This window comes from Drosophila rhopaloa, unplaced genomic scaffold, assembly GCF_018152115.1.
Source record: "Drosophila rhopaloa isolate 14029-0021.01 unplaced genomic scaffold, ASM1815211v1 contig_115, whole genome shotgun sequence".
NCBI lineage: Eukaryota > Metazoa > Arthropoda > Insecta > Diptera > Drosophilidae > Drosophila > Drosophila rhopaloa.
Genome location: NW_025334990.1, coordinates 11,280,841 through 11,298,686, shown reverse-complemented (window position 1 = coordinate 11,298,686; position 17,846 = coordinate 11,280,841). Strand labels below are relative to the sequence as shown.

The following is a 17,846-nucleotide window of genomic DNA, read 5'->3' as shown; positions in this document are numbered from 1 at the left end:
TGAGATTCTGTGCAGGAGATCACATCGCCAGTATGAATCGCGGTTACCTGTTACTTTTGGTCGTCTGTGCCGCTGGAATTTCCCATTCGATGGGCTTTCCACAGGACAAACGCAGAAAAATGATTGTTGGTGTTGGTTTGGATCCGTCACTCTCGATGGAACCACCAGCGAAAGGAATGCCTTCCAAAAATTCCATCGATTTGAGCGGCTTTGTGGCTCTGTTTCCAGAGCGAAGAGTCCAGACCATAGCTGGGCAGTACTACTTCAATGATGAGGAGTTTAAAAAAGGCTACTCGTTTCTCAGAAGCAGCAATTTCACGACCATTAAGCAGAAGTTGATTCAGCAGCCGGAAATCCTTGAGATCGCCAACTATTTGAGCGATCAAGGATTTGATGTGGCCAAGGTGGTGCGTACGGTGGCGGAGGTGTTCACAGTTTTCCCTGTGAGCTCTTTTGAAGCGAAAGGTGCGTATGTTGCCTTTTATGAGGAAAATAGTTCAATTGCATTATAAGTATTTCTTAAATTTCAATTTTATAAATTAATTTATGTAAGTATTTCTTAAATTTCAATTTTATAAATTAATTTATGAAATACTTAAGAGGAAATTAAGTTTTTATGCCTATCTATACATATATTGATACAAACATGCAATCATTTGGTTTTTAATTTGTTAACCTCCTCTAATCATATTAATATTATTTTCTTTACTGACGTAATAAAATAATAATAAGTTAATATGTGTTGAATATCCATTCCTAACAATTGAAGTGCTATTGCCATATAATCACACTAAACATTTTGTACAAGAAACTAAAAAGTAAATACATTTTTAGAAAACCTAACAACTTTCGAAGGCCTGCATGGAATGGTGAAGAAGGTTCTGGAGATCCCGCCCAAAGACCAACTGATTGCCCAATTTTCCAACTTCTTGTCAAACTTTGAAAACGATGGTCCAAAGTTTTCTAAGCAAATTAACGATCTATTGGTGAGTGGGAAAACCTGAAGACCCCATGTGGTAATTGTATTTCAGTTGGGGACACGCTTTGTTTGCTCGAGCAGTATATGTGTGGGCTTGGGGAAAATTGTTTAAAGAATTCCATTTGAAACGGCCGTCCTCTACAGCCAGCTCCATAATAATTTCCTAGAGAGACGTGAGAAAAATTTCCAATTGCTTTATTGAATTTTGGCCAAAAAGGTGCAGGTTAAAAGTGGGCAACTTTTATATGCGATTCCGTATACAAATCAACTTCCGTTGATGTCTCAGAATTTTCAAGTGCCACCGCCTTTTCTTTTTATGTTTTTTCCTGCCGCCTTTGCCAGTGCTTTTTCCTTTCGCCTCGCTTCTAATTGGCAATTGAGCTGGGCTACGTGAGGCACATACACTCACTCGCATATCTCTGCGTACACCCCAAAAAAATTTTAAAATCTAACTTTGAACATTAATTGTTCGGCCATTTATGCATGTATTTTATTCATTCTTTTTTTAAACAAAACTATGGTTTATTGTCTTCATTGACGTAGAAATATTATAAATATTCAACAGGGGGTTATATTTTATTTTTAATTTTAAACCTAACACTACGAAAAAGTGTACGCGCAAAAGTCTGCGTACAGCAGTTTTCAACTTCGAGGAATGCAGGATTGTGCGATTTCCGTTAATTTTGTTGTCGCCGATCTACTTTAGAATGTCTAAAAATAGACATTACGCAGTTAAAATGAAACTCTTTCATTATAATAACGAGCATATTGCAACATGGAACAAAAAGGTAAGGAAATTTCTGTTGAGGAGTGGAAAACTATATTAAAAGGTTTTTTGGATGGAAAATCTTATAGAGAAATTGGTGCTTTAGTTGGTAGAACCCACTCATCCATCCAAAGAGTGATAAATAACTACAACTCGGCTGGAAGTATCTTGCCAAAGGCTCGTTCTGGCCGTCCGCCTTTGCTTATAAACCGCGAGCAGAGGAATATTATCAAATCTATTCAGCTCAACCCAAGGACGACAGCTCACCAGGCAAAGCTGAAGGTCGAGGATAGATTTTCCAAAAGAGTTTCCGAAGATACTGTACGCCGGACCATAAAAAAGGCTGACTACCATAGCAGAGTCGCCCGCAAAAAACCTCTCATATCGGAAGTCAATAGACAAAAGCGCCTAACCTTTACTAATGAGTATATTTCCAAAAACCAAGACTACTGGAATAAGATTATATTTCCCGACGAAACTAAATTCTGCATATTTGGAATCAAGGGAAAGGTTTTGGTATAGAGGAAAAGCGGAGAAGCCTCAAATTAAGAAAATTTGGTTGGCACAGTAAAGCAAGGAGGAAGCGGAATAATGGTGTGGTTGTGTATGGCAGCAAGTGGCGTTGGAAAATTGGTATTTATCGAGTTAATAATGGATCAGAAAATCTATATTGACATATTAAAAAACAATTTAAAAGAAAGTGCTGAAAAATTAGGGCTTTAAAGTGAATGTTGGTTCCAACAAGACAACGAGCTGCGAACACCTCCCCAAAGTCCTGATCTAAGCCCAAATGAGCATTTTTGGGATCTTCTTGAAAGGAAAATCCGAAGACACACGATAACATCAAAAAAATGCTCAAGAATGTGATTCTCGAGGAGTAGGGGAAAATTACTGCAAATGAGACAAAAAAAAAAGTGGATTCCATCCCGAGACGCCTTACGGAAGTTTTGCAGAGAAAAGGATACCCTACCAGTTACTAAAAATAATATTATTTGTGTTTTAAACAGGTGTACTCAGACTTTTGCGGGTATATTTTTTGGTAGAGTTAAGTTTAAAATTAAAAATAAAATATAAGACACAGTTGAATAATTAAAAAAAAAATACGTCAATGAAGACAATAAATTATAATTATGTTTAAAAAAAAATGGGTTGAATATATGCATAAATGGCCGAACAGCTAGGGTTTAAAGTTAGATTTTGAAATTTTTTTGGGGTGTACGCAGAGATATGCGAGTGAGTGTATGTATGTATTTATGAAATCAAATCGCCAGCCAACAGGCAATTTATATTTATTTTCCCCAGTCCCGAAACCGATATATATTTATCAGCCATTCGATGGAGAGTGTTTGTGATAATTGATTTCGCCGCACTGATTCACGTTTAATCTTCTGCATTTCAGAACTCATTAGCGTGGCAAACTTTTGCATGTGACCTGCGCAACAATAACGTTGATCTGCCGAAGATTTTGGAGACCTTAGCACCGTATTTGTGTACTTGCTTAAGACATGTGGAAATGTTAAATGTGGCACGCAAATGAGGGGATTGTAGAAAATAAAGACCCTGTATATTTTCCTTATAAGGCAATGCACGCCAGTACATATAAGTACAGATCGCGGCATCAGTCGCAAATAAAATTCCGCAGCATACACACGGTGTTTATCTTTTTTTTCCAATTTTGCCGCTCAATAGGGAAACGAAATTAATTTAAAAAACCGATACTTGTATTCCATTCTTTTTCTTTCTCTAAAAGATAGTAAAAATACAAGCGTGGACTAAAAATGAGCAGTTTTAGATCCAAGACAGGGATTTTTAAGGATTATTCGACAATGTTATTGATTGCAAATTATAAAGACTTGGATTGAACTGTATTTATGGAAATGGAATACTGATTTAAAACTTATATTACCGTCATATTCTAATGTAACTAAAACAAGAAAGGAAAGCTAAATTCGGGCGGAGCCGAAGTTGATATACCCTTGCAGAATACTCTGTAAATTATATTCTCCAAAATTATTCATATGATGCATTCTTAATACTCATAAAAAATCCCAACTTCCTAACTTTAAAAACACCAAAGTTATGGCATTTTCAATCATTCAGTTATGTATATGGCAGCTATAGAATATAGTCGGCCGATCCTTATGAAATTTAATATGTCGGATTGATTGGGCAAAAATAAAACCCATAGAAAATCCCAACTTCCTAACTTAACAAACACCAAAGTTATGGCATTTCCGATCAATCAGTTATATGGCAGCTATAAGATATAGTCGGCCGATCCTTATGAAATTTGGTAGGTCGGATTAATTGGCCAAATATAAAACCCATAGAAAATCCCAACTTCCCAACTTTACAAACACCAAAGTTATGGCATTTCCGATCAATCAGTTATATAGCAGCTATAGGATATAGTCGGCCGATCCTTATGAAATTTGGTATGTCGGATTGATTGGCCAAATATAATACCCATAGAGAGTCCCAACTTCCTAACTTAACAAACAGCAGAGTTATGGCATTTCCGATCAATCAGTTATATGGCAGCTATAGGATATAGTCGGCCGATCCCGGCCGTTCCGACTTATATACTGCGTGCAAAGGAAAGAAGGGTGTGTGCAAAGTTTCAATTCGATATCTTTAAAACTGAGAGACTAGTTCGCGTAGAAACAGACAGACGGACAGACAGACGGACAGACAGACGGACAGACAGACGGACAGACGGACAGACGGACAGACGGACATGGCTATATCAACTCAGGAGGTGATCCTGATCAAGAATATATATACTTTATAGGGTCGGAGATGTCTCCTTCACTGCGTTGCACACTTTTGACCAAAATTATAATACCCTCTGCAAGGGTATAAAAAGGTCCTTAGTAATATTCGTTTACCACATCTAATTCTACTTCGAATGAGTTCAAGTATTTGGGCTTGTTCTTTTCTTTATTGATACACTTATAGCATAGCATAGTATAGATTTTGGTTATCAATAGACATACACCATATACAAATTTCTTTGAAATTATTCCAATTTAATTGCAATAACATTCAAAAATCATCGCAACCTCTGCTCACCAGATCCAAAGAGATACATTTATATATATCAATTACAAATTCGTGTCGCATATTAGCAATTTTTTTAAAATTCACAAAAATTAACAGGGAAACTAATAATACGATTTCGATCTCGCTCTCGCCAACTATTTATAAAAGTCATTGTCGCGACGATCACCATGCGTAGCTTCTTGCTAGTTCGATTGCAACTCGAGATATGATTTTACTTCGAGTGTTAAAAACTAAGGTGCATACATTTCTGATTTACTGCTTTGGAAGTAAGTGGTCTTCTTAGATCGGCTGATTCGGATTCGAGTATGTCGCTCCCTTCTCTGGCTAATTCAGATGCTTTTAATCGTTATAATTATATATGTATGTGTACGCATATTTGCTCGTTCTACAACTAGGTTTGTGTTAACAAAAACAAAAAATCATAACAATTTTGTAAATGGAAATACATTGATAGTTTGCGTGTGTATGAGTGGTTGAGTAGGATGATTTCTCGGGGGGAAGGATCGATAAGGATGAGGAAATAGGACAGAAAACATGGACAGCAACGGGAAGAGCTAGCGAACGAGCGAACGGAAAGCGCAGCAGCCATCGATTCTCACACACTCGATATACGTAGCCGTATATTTCTCGATTGGTTATGCACTGGCTATATATATATGTAACATTTAGATTAGTATGCGCGTGTTTTATAAAGTAGACAAATATATGTTCTAGTGGCCTCCGGAGTGCTCGCCGTCCTCGCTCCTACTTCCTCAAAAGACAAAGCGGTTGATGTTCATGCCAAGCCCATTGCCACCGCATCCTCCTGAGGGCGGTGGCGCCTGGTCGTCCTCGTCGCCATCGCCATCGAAGCTATGCCGGCTGACGAACCCGATGCCGCTGTGCCCACCGCCGCCGCGCTTAAAGCGCTGCATCTTCAACTCCTCGTTGTAAACATGGTTGTCCTTCTTTACGTAGTCGCGCAGCTGACGCGGCAATTCCTCCAGCGTAAGAGGCAATGAAAGTGGCACCGAGACCACTTGGTGGCTCGAGCCCGAGCCCATGCTCGAACTGCAGCTGGCCGACGCTCCATTAGACTCGTTGGAGCGGCCGCACATCTTGTAGAACAGGATGTACGGCGTGTTGGGCGAGGTGAGGTTGTGCATCTCCTCCGGCTGCGAGTGGGTAACCAAGTTGTCATTGAACTTGTACCAGTTCTTCGCTTGATCCGCCGCGAATGTAAAGTAGTGGCCGGAATCCATGCTGTAGCCGGCGTGCACAACTCCGGCATACAGATCGTAGTGCACCGTGGACATTTCTTGCAGCGAGTCCGTGGCGCACATCTTTACAGTGACCTGCGATGCGGAATGAAATGGTTTGTTATTCGATCAAGTAGAAGAGCACTCGCAGTTACTTACGCTCTCATCGTGGAACACCTTATGCATCAGCTTGGTGCGGAAGTGGTACTTCTGATCGTACTTGAACTGCTTGAGCGTGAGTATGAGGTTCCTGGGCGCTTGGGTGACCCCGATGTGCCGCTCCGCGTCGCAGAGTTTCTTGCAGCGCGGACAGAAGTACTGATTGTCACCATCCAGCTTCTCCGGCGAGCAGTAGTACTCGATCAGGTCCTGCACCGAGTAGTTGGTGGCTCCGCAGTCGTCCTTGTCATCGGGAAAAGACAGCTGAAGCTCCCGGAAGCTATCCTCGTTCCGGCTCTCCCAGCCGCAGCTCAGACATCGGTAGGTAGTGGACAACTTGCCGGCGAACGTCTTGTCAATGGTGGATGGTGGCTTCGGAGGATTCACCGGCTGTACCTGGGGCTGCGAGCCGTTTGTGCCTTTGGTGGGTGTCGCAGGGGGAGTGGGAGTGGGCTTGTGACTACCATCGCCACTGCTGCTTCCGCTGCAGAGCTCGCGATCCTTGCTGTTGTACGGAATCACGCCGCTGGTCACTATCTCCTCGCTCAGCAGGGCGGGCACGTCCTCGACCTCCGAGCTGTTCTTCGGAGGAGCGACACTGCGGCCAGCGGCTGATGGGCTGTTGATCTCGTGCTCGTGCAGCAGGTCGAGCAGATATCCTAGGAACTCGGAGCTGTCCTGTTGAAGGCCGGGCGTAAAGCTAGGCGGTCGGGTGGCATTCAGCACTCGCGAAGGCGTCAGCTCGTAGCGCAGCGAGTGGTGCATCAGGGCGATCTGCTGCTGAACCTTCATAAGCAGCAGTGAATCGCACTCGATGAGCAGGATCTGCCTGCTGAAACTGGAAGACAAAAGTGAGTATAAGTAGAGAATTAGGTAAGGTATATCAGGCAATGTAATAATTACATGCGTTCTTCCTAAAAATAGATAACCTTGCTTATTATTTTCGCCAAGCGAAATATACATTTAATATAACTTTTGTAAACAAGATATATATTAAACCAAGGACTACCAATGGCAATACAATTTTATCATTGCTTTAAGGGGTTATCCGGGTCTTGGAGCACGAAAAAAAGCCTATTTTCGTAAATTTTTTTTAAAGATCTTATGACAATTTCACAAATTTCATTTATTGTACATTAATGTTTATGGTTTGACCAACATTGTGTAAAAATTTGATCCAAATATTTTTAAAATTGAGCCGTTGAGGCAGGCTTGAACTTGACCTCATAAAAAATTGTGTCCTTGCGGTAGGCAAAATATCTCCGCCAATTTTTGTCTGAAATTAAAAAACTAAAATTATTCTGATAGTGTATGTGTCTCGCTTGTCCTCTACGAGCCATTTTTTTTAAAAATTAAAAATTGAATTTTTGTAGCGCTTTTCATAAAAAGTGTCATTTTTTACGTAAATTTTGGCCATATTTTGGCTTATAAAATGAGTTGTAATTAAAAATTAAAAAAATCCCTCCGTTAAGGACAAGAGAATTATGTCTAAAAGAAGTGTGCAAAAGCAGAAGTTGATCGGTGCAATAGTTTTTGAGAAATCGTGACTACCGACTTCAAAAAAGTGGTTTTGAGAAAAACGCGTTTAAAGTGCCGCATCTGCCCGACGCCAGAGCCCGAATGGCCCGTTGTGACGTTCGACGCGCTGGGCTTTAAATTTCTCCCATTCCTACAGTTTTGCTTCGATCGACTTGAAATTTTCAGACAACATTCCTGAAACTTTGTACTATTATATAAAAAAGTTTGAAAAAAATGAATTTTTTGAAGTGTCAAGACCCGGATAACCCCTTAATAGTTCTTACAAGTAAAGCACTGTTTAAATATTCTGATCCTAAAAGTCGTTAAAAGGGTATTTAGCTGTACTTACTCGCTGGTCATGGCCAGTGCCTGGAGTACGCTGTTCATATAGCAGGTGTTTCCCAGGTTCACCAGCCCGACCCTCGCATTCCGCCGACCCCATGGCTGAGCATTCTCATGCATCGCTCGCGCCAAAGCCACACAATTCAGAGAGGGCTCGAACGTTTGCAGAGCCTTTTTGGCGGCGACATAGAGGTCATCCTGATCGTAGAATCGCAGCATAAGGGCGCTTGTGAGGTCCACCAGTTGCTGCAGACAATTTCTGGCTTCCAGACCAATCTCATCCATGGTGGCCGACTGGTTCTTCATGTGCTGCAACACCAGAGGCATTCTTGGCAAGATCTGAAGACAGTTCAATAAGTCAATTAAGAAGTTCATTCTAATAATCGAGCTGAATTAACCTTGTGAAAAACCTCGGGCGTCTGGTTAATCGTCGATAGCATGTGGAACACCACCGGAGCGGCCTTCTGTCGCAGCGCCGGGAAGATCATCACTTGGAACAGCTTCTCGATGTTGTCCAACGCAATCTCGTCCAGCAGCACCCGCTTGCCCTGGTCCCGCAGGCCCGTGAGCAGAGCCAGCACCCAGAGATTCAGGTTGCTGCAGAAGGTGCAGTAGGTGATCCAGTCGCACAGCAAATTCACTGTCTTCCGGATGCTCGTGTCCTGCACATTCTGCTCCAGCAGCGAGTGCACCGCCTCGAGGATCTGATTGGAGTCGAACAGTTGGAACACAATGGCCACGGCACACGAAGGCGGCGGCTCGAACGGCGACTTGGTGATCAGCTCGTAGACGACGCGCAGGTAGAACATCTGGTGGAACTTCTCGTTGCGCGTGGCCAGAAAGTCGCCCACCTGCATCACGTCCTCCTTGAAGCGTGGACAGTAGCCCCTAGCCCGTGGGATCTGCAGGCGGGCGAGATCCACGATGGCGCGCTCGCAGATGGCCATCGCATTGTGGCTCTGCTCCGGCAGATCGATGCTCTGGAGGTGGGCCAGCAGGGTCTTAATGTCCCGCTTGCCAGTTCGGTTGGAGTTCAGGCTCTCGCCGGCGGACGAGCCCGTGTCCATGCCCTCGGCTGGTCCGTTCTCGACGGGCAGCTTCAGCCCGGTGGAGGACATGGGCTTGGCGTTGGGTGGCATGCCATTACCGGCGCCGCCGGCGTTTTCCGAGGCGTCGCCCGCCTCACTGTTGTTCTGCTTGACGGCCATCCTGCGCAGCAGCCGCCGGGTGTGGGCGTGGACGTGGGGGGCGCGAAGGCTGTTGCACCACTGGGCCGACTGGAGCTTCCAGCTACCAGGAGACGGAGGCTTCGGCTTGCCTAGCGCCCGAACACTGCGGCTTTTCCGATGCCTGCGACTCTGAGCGAGGAGTCTGAGCCGCGTGTCCTTGAGCCGCGCTCCGTTACGTGTCGTCGTTACGATGTTACGATGACCTTTTGTTGTCTTCCGTGTTCACTTTTGATCGCTGCCCGATCCCGGCCAGAAGTTGGGGCACCTTCACTCCACCGAATCCTTAGCGAATGTGCGAATGGTGCACGGGAAGGTCGGTGGCCCGTGCCACATTTATCACCCCTTTTTCCGGATTATCCTGCCTGGCTCTTCGACCGATTCGTCGATTCACACGTTGCCCGTACAATGGGATAGCCCGGATTGAGTCAATTCACCCTAATAACTACAATTTTGACTGCTTTTCAACTAATTCTTTGTGATATTTTTCGGATTTGTTAATGTTGTCTACTGAGTCAGTGAAAGCGTTATCGACACGTTCAGACAGCATGACGTGCAAGGGGACTCTGCACGTAAGTTTTTGGGGTGCGAATGAGCCTAAACAAATGTTTGATATAAGTTAAATTTATATATTACTGCTAATATTAAATGACACAAGTAGTAGGATTATTTACGGTAGTAACAGTTATTAGTAATTACTTTTCCTGGTGAAATAATTTGCACGACCGCCCTAACGTGCATAGGCCGCCTTGAAGGCGTAGCCGTGTGAATAACAGCTGTTTGTGGTGAATGACAGCTGTTCGCGGTGAATGGCTCTGATATTTGTTTTGACTCGGCTTTTGAACTTTTTTGTGAAATAAAAACAAATACAGATAAAAATATACATTAAATTACCTTACACACGATGCATCCTGGGCAAATCGATGTCAATGAGATCACTGGCTATTGGACCTTTCTGCTCAGCGTGAGTGGTTTGACTTGCAGTGTCAAATTTGATATCGCTGACTTGGCTATATATTTTTCAGATCGATTGGAAGGATCCGTGGCTTATTGGCCTTATTCTGGTGCATATCATGACCACCACAACTGCTCTTCTCAGCAGAAACAACTCAAATTTTCAGGTTTTCCTATTCCTAGTGCTGCGTACGTGTAACCTCAGGGAATCCCGATATATTCTCGAATGATTGCAACTTTTGCATGTGCTTTATCTTTCAGTGCTGGCGGTTTATTTTACCGAGAGCATAAACGAATATGCGGCCCAAAACTGGAGTTCCTTCTCAAAACAACAATATTTCGACAGCAACGGCCTTTTTATCTCGACAGTTTTTTCAATTCCTATTTTACTGAACTGTATGCTACTGATCGTAAGTAAAAATAAATCATTTTAAGTACTGACAGTACATATATTTCACACTTTTCAGGGCACTTGGCTCTACAGCTCCACGCAACTGATGGTGACTTTGAAAACAGCCCAGCTGAAGGAACGAGTTCGAAGGGAACGCCAAAATAAGGCGGATTCCGAATCCACAGCCAAACATGTCAAGGCAGAATAAAATTTAAATATACCCTTAAGGCAGTTAAAAACACAAGCTGAGCTGTGAAAATAGTACTTTCCAAATATGTAGCATAATCAAGGATGTTGCACTCTAGAGTAGTTTGCTGCCATCTAGTAATAGTTTTCTGCAAAGCTTAAATATACATAAGTAGCAAAAACAATTGCTTCTGCTGAATTTACGGGATCCTAACATCATTCAACGTAAAAGTTTTAAATAAAAATTAAAATTAAATTCTTCTTTTGTAAGGAACTGCTTGAAGTCAATACAGTACAAAATAAAAATATTCTGAAAATCCCCGGGGTCCGATATTTTTCTAATTTTCGGAATCCATGTATCTTGGTGCCCTGATTAAAAATATTTAGGGCTTTTATGAAAAGAGTAGATTTTTAGCATTATATCTGAATTTGTTACTAATACTCATTTTCGCTTGTTTAAATTTATGTCATATAAATAAGTATAAAATAAAAAATCATAGTTTTTGGTTTTAAATTGTCAAGTCGCTTGGTATTTTGAAAGCTGAAACACCAATGTGACCAAGTTTCAAACTGCACCGATAGTTTGAATTTTTAAAAGTGTTCTTAATTTTCATTTTAAATATTTTGGCATTTAGATTAGAAAACAGTTCTATTGTTCAAGTGCATTCTGTATAGGGTTAACGGTGCATGAGAAAATAGCAGTGAAAACTAAGTGCGCCAAAACTGGAATGGGATTCATTGGTGTGACCACTTTTCCATCTAGAGATGGAAAAGCCTAGATGCCCCCTCGCTAAACATCGATATATCGATAAGAACATCGATGACGTCGATTTTGGCATCGATGTTTCCCCACCTCCTCTAGAAAATCTCTTTCCGTTTTTGTGCGCAATCAAAAAAGATGGCCGATGTAAATATTTTTTTAAAAATCCAATAAAAAACTTGGCATCCGTGCGGGAATTTGCCAAAATGCTGTGTCAAACTCAACCGGCGGCATTCCGCAAGCGATGGCCAATGTTATTTTTTGGATTCCCAGTGTGATACGCCGGCAAAATGGAAACTAATGTCGGTGTTTTTCTTTTATGCAGCAAGTCGATGAGAATCTGAAGAAGAAGCGTACCTTCAAGAAGTTCACCTACCGCGGTGTGGACTTGGACCAGCTTCTGGACATGCCCAAGTGAGTTGAACCGAGGACTCCTCAAGAGTAAACCTTAATTTCGGTTTTTTCGACGCACAGCAACCAGTTGGTGGAGCTGATGCACAGCCGCGCCCGCAGGCGTTTCTCCCGCGGACTGAAGCGCAAGCCAATGGCCCTGATCAAGAAGCTGCGCAAGGCCAAGAAGGAGGCTCCCCCAAATGAGAAGCCCGAGATTGTCAAGACCCACCTGAGGAACATGATCATCGTCCCCGAGATGACCGGCTCCATCATTGGCGTCTACAACGGCAAGGACTTCGGCCAGGTGAGAACGATGAAGTGGTTATTTTCGGGACCGTCTCATGTGTCTTCATCAGATTAGTTTATAACCCACACGTCCACGCTGTATACAATAGACTCGAATTAGTGTATGTCCATTCTGCCGGAATCGGATAGTGCTTGAGGTTCTCATGAATCAAACATATATTTCTATCTGATGGTTAGTTTAGAAGAGAAATAGACCTTTTAATATTGTCATGCTTTCGCACACGTTGAGAAATCAATATTCAATTTCAAGTAAATTTAATGCTTTTAACTAAACTATTTTAATTTTCAAGTATACTCTAAATTGTTTTCCTAGGGAAATCAGATTCTAAATGTTTCTCAACTTTTAAACAGTAATTTAGTTTATTCTTGTTCCTTTTTTTTTATATATACACTTAGAACTCAACAAAGTTAATAAAAGATCCCAGCTAAAATACTAGACAAATAGCTTTTAAAAAAGAGACACTGACTAATAAGGTCTTGAAAATAAGCCTCTGTATAATTTCCCTTTTCGATCTAGATAACTAACTTCTATTTTCTAACCCACAGGTGGAGGTCAAGCCCGAGATGATCGGCCACTATCTGGGCGAGTTCGCTCTGACCTACAAGCCCGTTAAGCACGGTCGTCCCGGTATCGGTGCCACCCACAGCTCCCGTTTCATTCCTCTGAAGTGAGCGGTGCTCGTTTTCTGGGCTGTTGATGATGCGTAATAAATGAAACGTACTTTTATAAGAACCCCCGGTTGCGTTTCCCTATGTCCAAGTAAAGGAGTGGTCGACACTTAAGAAATGTACGATATCTATTTATTGGAACTTGTAAATCAGTGGCTGCTATCCCTCTGGGAGCTATCTGCGCTGGCGCCGGGCGATGTTGTGGCTGTTGGCGCTGGTGCGGTCGTAGGCCGTGTCCTTCATGAGCGGGGGACTCCTGTTGGCCGCCGCCATCTCGCTGACATCGGCCGATCCGTAGGCACTGTCTTTAACTTGAGAAGCATATGGGAGATTAGCATAGCTCGAGTGCCGGGCATCGCAAAGCTCTGAAAGTGCGGCAAGGAGGATTAGTGACTAGTAGAAGCCGGCGGTTGTCATCGCCGAAAGAAGGAGCTCTTGTTGGTGGGGGTGGTGAAGCCCGTGGATGTCTGGAGGTGCTGGCTAAGCTGCTGAAGGCTGTGGCTCTGGCCATGGTTAAAGGCGCCCAAAGCGGGATAAGCGGCGGTGGCGATGGAGGACTTGAGGATGCTTCGGCTGGAGCCGCGGGTGCCCACTCCAATTGAGTTCTTGGCGGCGGGAGAGGTGTTCACATCGAAGGTGGTTAGCAGGGGATTGTTGCTCAGGGAGCGCTGGTTCAGCCGAGGATCAGCCTCACCTAGACGATTCAGTTCGGTCTCCATGGAGGTGTACATGGTCATGTTGCTGGCCAGCAGATCCTGCCGCGAGCCCAGGGTCAACAGGCTATCCGCGTTGTTCAACGTGGACGCCGTGGTGCTGTAGTTGGAGGAGGGACTGGCGGACTTGGAATACGACATGGCCACCTGGCCCATCTCGCTGGGTCCCTGCTGCAGTGCCCCCGTTCGCGGATCGAAGTGCTTCTGGGTGGCGTCCTTCAGCGTGCTGTTGATCTCCTTGGCGCTCTCCGTCAGAGCCGCCGGCTTGCGCAGCGATGAGATGTGACCGGGCAGTGGCTCCCGGGAGACCGACGAGGATGGGGACGCCGAATTGGTCTCCTCGTTCTCCTCCTGTAATAAAAGTGGAAAAAAAGAATTATCTTTTGGTACGTATAGGGATTGTAGGAATTGGATATTTTTAAGACAATTACATTTTACTTGGCAAGTTGCCCATTCTATTGTTATTCAATACTAAATTAGGTGTTCTTGTCAAGACTTCAAGATCAGTTCCCTTTAGCATTCAAGTGCATTAAAAGCGAAGCATCGAAAGTGAAAGTACCAGTTCTGATCTCAAAATAATTATCTATAAGGTTCTCTAAAGCAGACACTAACAATCTCGGTTAAAACAATCGGATATTTTTCATTTTGTTATTTAAACATTTCACTTTTTAGGAATATTACCTGAACTTTCAAAGTAAAACTCCCGAAAGTTATTTTCTTTCACTATACAACACAACAATAAACAATTAAAATGTTGACCTAAGTTAGGAATATATATTACTTTTGATAGGAATGATCGATTAAACGATCCGTTGGTAAATCTATTTTTATTCGGTGTTCTGCAATCTAAAGTGACTTAACGGAGTAAACTAAATGGGTGAATCATAAAACTGTACCATTAAGGTCCGTTTTCTCAAATTCATAAATTAATCATATGAATTTTTGTCCTTATCCTAAGGAATAAAGATACGACATCGTGGCCAACTATTCTGAATACCTATCAGATCGTGGATGTCAATAATATTATTTTTCGAGAGTGATCTAGTAAATCCATTTGCCCCCTTTACTTGCTAGCTCTCACCTCATCCTCCTCCGTGATGATGGACGACTCTATCCAGTCTTTGATCCGGTTCTTCTTCTGCTGCCGGTCCACATTGGTCTCGATCCCGCAGTCGGCGAGGGTGTAGAGCAGCTTGTTCTTCTCGTCGGGGCTGCTGTGGAAGGAGTACATGGAGGGGCAGAGCTCATCGGTCTCGTACTCAGCCATCTCTTTTTGGGCGGTCTTGGCCAGCCAGCGGTCGTCTAGGAACTTGGTCACATCCGCCAGGCTCTTCGGTCGGTTGGAGATCCTGGCGAAGAAGCGCTTGAACATGCGCTGGGCATTCGAGGTGAGGAGTTTGAAGAGGCGCGGAGTGCGCCGCAGTGGCATCATCATTAGGCCGCCCTGCCAGGCCACATAACGCACATATCGCGGATCATCGGAGGCAGCCTTCTGCCAGGGCAAACATCCTGTTAAACACACAAAAATCACAATGCCAAACTGCCACACATCGTGACTGGGATCGGCTCTAAAATGGGGTTAAGTGGGTTAACTTATTGTGTGATTCCTTATTAGCTATAGTTACTTACTTGTAACTGCCCTCCGGTTTGATTTCTAATACTTCAGGCGGACTGTAGGGCAGCCACTCGTTGCGCCGCTCCACAGTGGATCCTGTGGGAAAGGACTCGCCGAAATCGCAGAGCTTGATGCGCTGGAAGTCCGAGCGATAGATAAGCACGTTGTCTAACTTTATATCGCGATGCACAATGTCTCTGTGGGAAAATAATATGATTATTCATATAAAAAAGTTTAGCTTTAACAAAATGTTAAATCTATTTTCCATTTATTATATTAATAGTTTTTAAACACAGATGGACTTCGTCGATTTGAATTCGAATGATCACACATGTTAAAAGTCAAATAGCAAACATAAATTTGAAATTGTATAAAAAGTTTCTGGATCTTGACTAATTTTTTTAAAAGATAATATACGTTTTGTATGCCCAAATGGTTTATTTTAAAAAACGTAAACTTAATCCCTTTTAAGTATATGTATACTCTATAATGCAGAAGTAAAACCAATAAAATATAAAAAATAATTAGTCTAACAAATATATAATAACAATTTATTATCTTTATAAGGAAAGTGGTTTATATTTTGTGTTCTGCCTAATACATTTTCTTAAAATATATTTACTTTTACTGCACTTTTGAATGGCTTGCATTTTCTAGTGAATATAGTAAAACTTACTTTGAATGCATATAGTCAATGGCCGAGGCCAATTGTTTTGCTACACGCTTGCTGTAAACTTCGCCCACACCCGAATCGGTCACGTTCGATGTGAGATCCCCTACAATTGTTGAAAATATAAAGTCAGTATTTGTATAATTCAAAATTATACTAGAGCAACTCACCTAATGGAGCATATTCCTGGGTAAAAACGTAGAATCCCGCTGTCTCAAAGGCCACGTCGTATGTTGTTACAATGTGCCGGTGAACGCCCAAATGGAGTCCGTAGTGGAATTCCCGGTAAAAGTCTCGAAGGGTTACATATGGCTTGGGTACGGCTTTGAGGACCATCTCGGTTTGTGATCCTCGATGCTCCACCAGTAGTATCTTCCCGAACCATCCTTCGCCGACGATCTGTATGATATCAAACTCATCCACAAGCTGGATCTATATATAGATGACATATTAATATAGATGCGATTGCTACAGAAACTATACATCAATGTATTCGGTGTGTTTTTTGAAGAGACTTTTTGGAACCATAATAATTTTGTGAAACCTGTCATTTTCAATTAATTATCAAGTGCTTTAAAAACCATTTTGTAAATGAAAATAAAACTAAAATACTAATGACCCAGATAATGCTTTAAGAAACAGGGAATATACCTTCATATGTTCATATTTTAACTGAGCTAAAACCAAGTACAAATAAACATTTTTCAAAGCAAATTGCTACAGTTATAAATTGAGCTATTTAGACTGCAAATGTGTTACAAAAACAGCTTCCATTAATAGCATATTAATTGCTTCCTATGCGGAAAAATCAAAGAGAGCTTTATGTAAAATGTAACGCCTCGTTAAAGACCCACCTCAACTATATCTGAACAATTAAATGTACAAATGCACAGAGAGACATGTGTATATAGTATGCGTTACCTAGACCTATTAAACATTACTGAATTCGCGACCGAGACGCTGCCCAATGCTGTTTTGTGTTTAATGATCAGAAATCTAATCGTTAACATGGCATTTTCCCAGTTGTATTGTATTGTAGACGATTTCCCGGGGAAGAGATTATTGGCAGATTGCCCATCATACCGATCAAGACGCGACTGGGCCAAGTCGAACTCTTAATACCTTTCTATATCTATTTGTTTATAACGGGATAAATCATAAAATAATAATGTGGACAAATACGTGCGGAAATAAATGCGAGTTTTATTTACATTTGGAAATATTGGATTCGAACCGATCCTGTTTCGGATAGAACCAATTATGACCAGATGATTTCACTCACCTTCTCCAATTCGAACTCTCGGATCTTGTGAATGTGTCCACGTGGTTTCTTCGACATTTTGGGCTGTTTACATGTGTGATTTCCGTTTGAAAATGTTGTTCCAGCTAACTTTTGTGTTTACTGGTAGTCAGTTCATATCACTTGATTCACTCTCAATTCTGCGTAGCTTTTTTGTCCATGAGCAATTGAAAGAGTTTATGTACGCGAATGTATCTACCAGAATGTATCTACATATTTACACTTTATGTACAAGACGGGCGTTGTAAATATTTATAGCGACAGCAGCGGCAGAAGCAGCAACAAAAACAGAAGCACCAAAGGAGAACGTTTCTATATCTGTTGGATTCCTTTATACGCGCTAGTATCTCGATTTATGTACATATCTTTTGTTGCTGTTCCTGCACGCGGCTGAAGTAAATTAAAAGATGAATCAATCGGCTGGCCGGGATTTGTGTTTTCGCTTCCTGGTAAACGGACAACATGGGACTGCTGCACTGCGTGTCTGGTGGAATTTCACCAAACAAATAATCCGCCGAGCGTGTGCACATATAAATATTTTGACACGTACACACACGAGGGGAATTCGAAAGAAAAAGATTTCAGATTTTAGAACCAG

General features: G+C 42.3%; 5 protein-coding genes across 7 annotated transcripts; 3 read left to right on the top strand and 2 right to left on the bottom strand.

Moving 5' to 3' along the window:
* Positions 1–18: 18 nt before the first annotated feature.
* Positions 19–3,393, top strand: LOC108046203. Its single transcript, XM_017125786.2, has 3 exons — positions 19–465; positions 835–986; positions 3,145–3,393. The coding sequence occupies exons 1-3, from the start codon at positions 33–35 to the stop codon at positions 3,280–3,282; spliced, it is 723 nt and encodes a 240-aa protein (XP_016981275.2). The 5' UTR covers positions 19–32; the 3' UTR covers positions 3,283–3,393.
* A 1,442-nt stretch (positions 3,394–4,835) lies between these two features.
* Positions 4,836–9,390, bottom strand: LOC108046230 (ubiquitin carboxyl-terminal hydrolase 35). The gene is made up of 4 exons (XM_017125817.2): positions 8,464–9,390; positions 8,073–8,404; positions 6,206–7,043; positions 4,836–6,142 (listed from the first exon to the last, which is right to left on the bottom strand). Exons 1-4 carry the CDS (start codon positions 9,271–9,273, stop codon positions 5,561–5,563), a joined length of 2,562 nt encoding a protein of 853 aa, XP_016981306.1. The 5' UTR covers positions 9,274–9,390; the 3' UTR covers positions 4,836–5,560.
* Positions 9,391–10,080: 690 nt separating this feature from the next.
* LOC108046231 (transmembrane protein 18) lies at positions 10,081–11,147 on the top strand. Its single transcript, XM_017125818.2, has 4 exons — positions 10,081–10,255; positions 10,317–10,434; positions 10,507–10,655; positions 10,713–11,147. Exons 1-4 carry the CDS (start codon positions 10,196–10,198, stop codon positions 10,842–10,844), a joined length of 459 nt encoding a protein of 152 aa, XP_016981307.1. The 5' UTR covers positions 10,081–10,195; the 3' UTR covers positions 10,845–11,147.
* A 498-nt stretch (positions 11,148–11,645) lies between these two features.
* On the top strand, positions 11,646–13,014 carry LOC108046236 (40S ribosomal protein S15). Its single transcript, XM_017125837.1, has 4 exons — positions 11,646–11,729; positions 11,908–11,996; positions 12,057–12,279; positions 12,828–13,014. Exons 1-4 carry the CDS (start codon positions 11,721–11,723, stop codon positions 12,951–12,953), a joined length of 447 nt encoding a protein of 148 aa, XP_016981326.1. The 5' UTR covers positions 11,646–11,720; the 3' UTR covers positions 12,954–13,014.
* Positions 13,015–13,060: 46 nt separating this feature from the next.
* LOC108046237 (serine/threonine-protein kinase SBK1) lies at positions 13,061–17,767 on the bottom strand. Of its 3 annotated transcripts, none has more exons than XM_044461083.1 (7): positions 17,231–17,767; positions 16,119–16,380; positions 15,955–16,054; positions 15,293–15,475; positions 14,745–15,231; positions 13,645–14,014; positions 13,061–13,315 (listed from the first exon to the last, which is right to left on the bottom strand). In XM_044461083.1, exons 1-7 carry the CDS (start codon positions 17,285–17,287, stop codon positions 13,125–13,127), a joined length of 1,650 nt encoding a protein of 549 aa, XP_044317018.1. In that variant the 5' UTR covers positions 17,288–17,767; the 3' UTR covers positions 13,061–13,124. The 3 variants fall into 3 exon arrangements, with proteins under 3 accessions (XP_044317018.1, XP_044317019.1, XP_044317017.1); XM_044461084.1 differs by having other exon boundaries at positions 13,061–13,261; positions 17,231–17,766; XM_044461082.1 differs by having other exon boundaries at positions 13,225–14,014; positions 17,231–17,765.
* Positions 17,768–17,846: the final 79 nt, after the last annotated feature.